General features: G+C 36.0%; 1 protein-coding gene across 1 annotated transcript in view; it reads right to left on the bottom strand.

Moving 5' to 3' along the window:
* The window catches only part of LOC110334091 (putative olfactory receptor 2W6), an 8,775-nt gene extending 5,068 nt beyond the window's left edge, over positions 1-3,707 (bottom strand). Inside the window, exon 1 of the mRNA XM_021215947.1 lies at positions 3,691-3,707. Coding sequence (XP_021071606.1) covers positions 3,691-3,707 — 17 coding nt within the window. The remainder of the gene's footprint in view (positions 1-3,690) is intronic.

Raw genomic sequence — 3,707 nt, forward strand, 5'->3', positions numbered from 1 at the left:
GAGAGAGAGAGAGAGAGAGAGAGAGAGAGAGAGAGAGAGAGAGAGAGAGAGAGAGAGAACACTATATCTTCCTGCTGGATGATGGAGTCTATTTTGATCAAGGCCAGTGACTGATAACAAGCATTGGCCACAGGAAGTGACGACCCCATATTTGGTCCAGAATGGAACCAAGGGTCAAAGAAAATAAGTACAGTACTACATCCATGTGTCACTTTCCTCTTGTGATAATAGCCTTTACTGTTTGCTCAGTCATGCATTAAAGAAGTAGAGATAGTCAGGTATCCTCACCAAGTTATTTAGTCAAAATTTTATACAGTTTTAAGACCCATAGCAACAAGTTTAGTGAAATATTTTCTATTTAAAACATATCTATCAAAAAAGAGTATGAGGGACTAGAGAGATGGCTGAACAGTTAAGAGCACTTACTGCTCTTCCAGAGGTTCTGAATTCAAATTCTAGCAACCACATGGTGGCTCATAGCCATCTGTATGGGATCCAATGCCCTCTTCTGATGTGTCTGAAGACAGCTATAGTGTACTCATATGTATAAAAATAACACAAAATATGTTAAAATAATTTTATTTCCACATTTGTAATTTGATATAAAATGACTTCAATTATCTCAAGAAATTTATGATCTGACTGGCAACTTCAACTCAGAACAAATTAACTCATTTGAGTGAAAAAGCAATACATAGCTATGTTAGCTCACTTAACTGTCTGTTAAGGCCACAAGGAAACAATATAGGAATAGATGCAAATTACAAGCATGTATTCTATACTTAGTTGTCAGTGACTTTTAGGGGAGATAAACATCACGTATCTTCCCTGAATGTCAGAAATCTTAGTTGATATACAAGAGATAGCATGTGGAAGTCTGCCTTGTACATTTAAGATACATTAAATTGTAACAGTCATTGTTAGTAACCTCTTAACTTTTCTGATCATTTCTGGGTACTTTTATCAAGTAGAAGTAGAACACATATGACTGTTACCATTCTGGGTGCTTTATTGTAAATATAAACATTATTAGAGTAGTGTAATTTAACACTACCACCACTAATTATACTGATGGGGATGGCCTATGTTGATTAGACACGGTGATGATATTACCATGTCTATTTTTATAAGCAATGTATAGTGGCTTTGTTGTCAGCCCAGACTGAATACAAAGGTGAGAGGTTACAAGCCACTCACGGGACTTCTGCTCTACAACTTAATTCTTGGCACACATGAGCCATTTCACACTCAGATCTACCTACTTGCTCATACTATCATCTCTTAACTTAGCATTTTCTTATGGAAACTAAGAAGAATAACCTAGAGAGTTTGATGCTCTTAAGAGTGTTCTGCAATAATGAGTCTCTCTGAGAAATGAAGAAAACGAGGTCCATAGGGGCAGAAACAATGGAAGCAGAAAAATGGTTAGCTTGGGGGTGCGGGTCAGAACAATCCTTTTTAATTTTTTTCCCACTTCACAGCTGTTTTGTTCACACTTAGGCTGCCATAACCCATAACTCATTTCAAATACATTCCAGTTTATAATAGCTGGGACTTGTATAACATGCAAAACTCGGTATGGGATAAAGCAATAACAACCTGGAGATTATGTGTTAACATACTAATACAATATAATGTTACATCATAGAACATGCCAGAAAAGAGAGCAGAATCTATGTCAGTTGTGTCCTCCTTCGGGTGCAGCTATATTCAAACACATTCTATTGTACTGCAACTTAGTTTCCACAGTAGCGTTTGGGAAAAGAAGACATTACTAATGCAACTTTAATTATGTGTGATCAGAAAAGCTCATGTCAGGGACCCATTAGTTCCTTGAGTTTTCTTTCTTAAATCTGCCTTTAATGCCTTGCTGTGATTTGTCTGTGATTTAAAACAGCACCTATCTATCTGGCAAGTCTTTCCCTAACTCATGCTCACTATGCTGCTGAATCCACTGTGGCATCTGCCTTCCAGAGCTGACTTCTTTCTTTCACCCCTGGCACTGGGCTTCAACTCCACTGTTATACATGCTACTTCATTTTTTAAAAAAAATAATTTTAACTTTTTATTATTTGAGAGAGAGTCTCACTCTGTCATACAGAGTGGCCTTGAACTCATGGCAGTCTTTCTGCTTCAGAGTCCTGAGGGATGGGGTTACAGGCATGCACACTAGAGTCAGTTTCTTTCATTGATTCTAGTGTCTCACTGCTTTTCATCATCCTTCACTAGGCTACAAAAGGATGCTTTTAGAAACACAAGCATTATCAGCCTATATATAAAGTTCTGACATGGAAGTCCTTGTCAGAAATTTTTAAACACTGATTTTTATTTAGAAAAAATTTACATTTTTAGCTTTATCTAAGAACTTTGAAAACATCTTTGTGTGTGTGTGTGTGTGTGTGTGTGTGTGTGTGTGTGTGTGTGTGTGTAGCCTTCCTCCTTGTTTAAGACCATTTCCATGTTACTGTGTATAGTGCAGGAATAAACATGGATGAGCACATATTTGTGGTATATGATGGCTAGTCCATATGCCAAGAAATGGTACATCTGGGCCACATGGGAAATTAACTTATGTTTTTAGATTTTTAAGCATTCTCCATACTGATTTCCACTGTCTATTCAACATTTGAAGTCCCACCAACAATGAGGTCTCCCCTACCCCACATCCTTCCCGAGTGTGAAGCCAGATGTTTTCTTGACTTTATCTATTCACACTAGGGTAAGGTGACATTTCAAATGATTTTTTTTTGCATATTTCTAATTGCTAAAGATGATGGACATTTATATCTATTTCTTATTTTGACAATTCTTTTTTTAGATCCCCGGCCCATGATTTGAATGTATTGTTTACTTTCTTTGACTATATTTTGAGTTATTTATAAATTCTGGATATTTATTCTTTGTCAGGAGTATAGCTGGCAAAGATTATTCCTCACTCTGTGGACTTACTGTTCACTCAGTAACTCGGTGATTATTTCTTTAGCTCTGTGGAAGACTTTTAGTTGTTTGGAAGTCCCTCTTATAAATTGATGGCTTTAATTTCTGGGCAAATTTAGAATGTCCTTTCCAACACATGTGTCTTGTAAGGACACTGCCTATGTTCTCCTTTAACATTTTCAATGTTTCAGGTTTCACATTTGATTCTTTGATCCATTTGGAGTTGATTTTTGTGTGGGGTGGTAGATGAGGATCTAATTTCATTCTTTCACATGTGGACATCCAGTTTTCCCAATGTCATTTGTTGAAAATGTTGTTTTCTCCCCTAACATTTAAAGCATACTTGTCATCTTTATCAATTATTAAATGGCTTAGTTTTGTGTTCTTATGTTTAGAATTTCTATTTTGTTCCATCAGTCTATATGTTTGTGCCCGTATCATACTATTTTTATTACTGTAGCTTTGGGCTATATCTTGAGATCTATAATAGAAATCCCTCCAGCATTGTTCTTTTTGCTCAGACCTTAGACTATTTGAAATCTTTTGCAGTTCCTGGTGAATTTTAGGACAGCATTTTTCTATTTCTGTGAAGAATGAGATGAGTGCTTTTTATTGTTTTGTTTTTTAAATTAGGATTGCCCTGAATCTGTAAGTTGCTTTTGACAAAATGGTCATTGCAAAATATTAATTCTACCATCTATGATACAGAGTTTCTTTCCATTCCCTAAGAGATTTCCTCAATCTCTTTCCTACAGATTTAATGTTTTCAT

The sequence above is a fragment of the Mus pahari genome, chromosome 16, assembly GCF_900095145.1.
Source record: "Mus pahari chromosome 16, PAHARI_EIJ_v1.1, whole genome shotgun sequence".
In the NCBI taxonomy this organism is placed as follows: domain Eukaryota; kingdom Metazoa; phylum Chordata; class Mammalia; order Rodentia; family Muridae; genus Mus; species Mus pahari.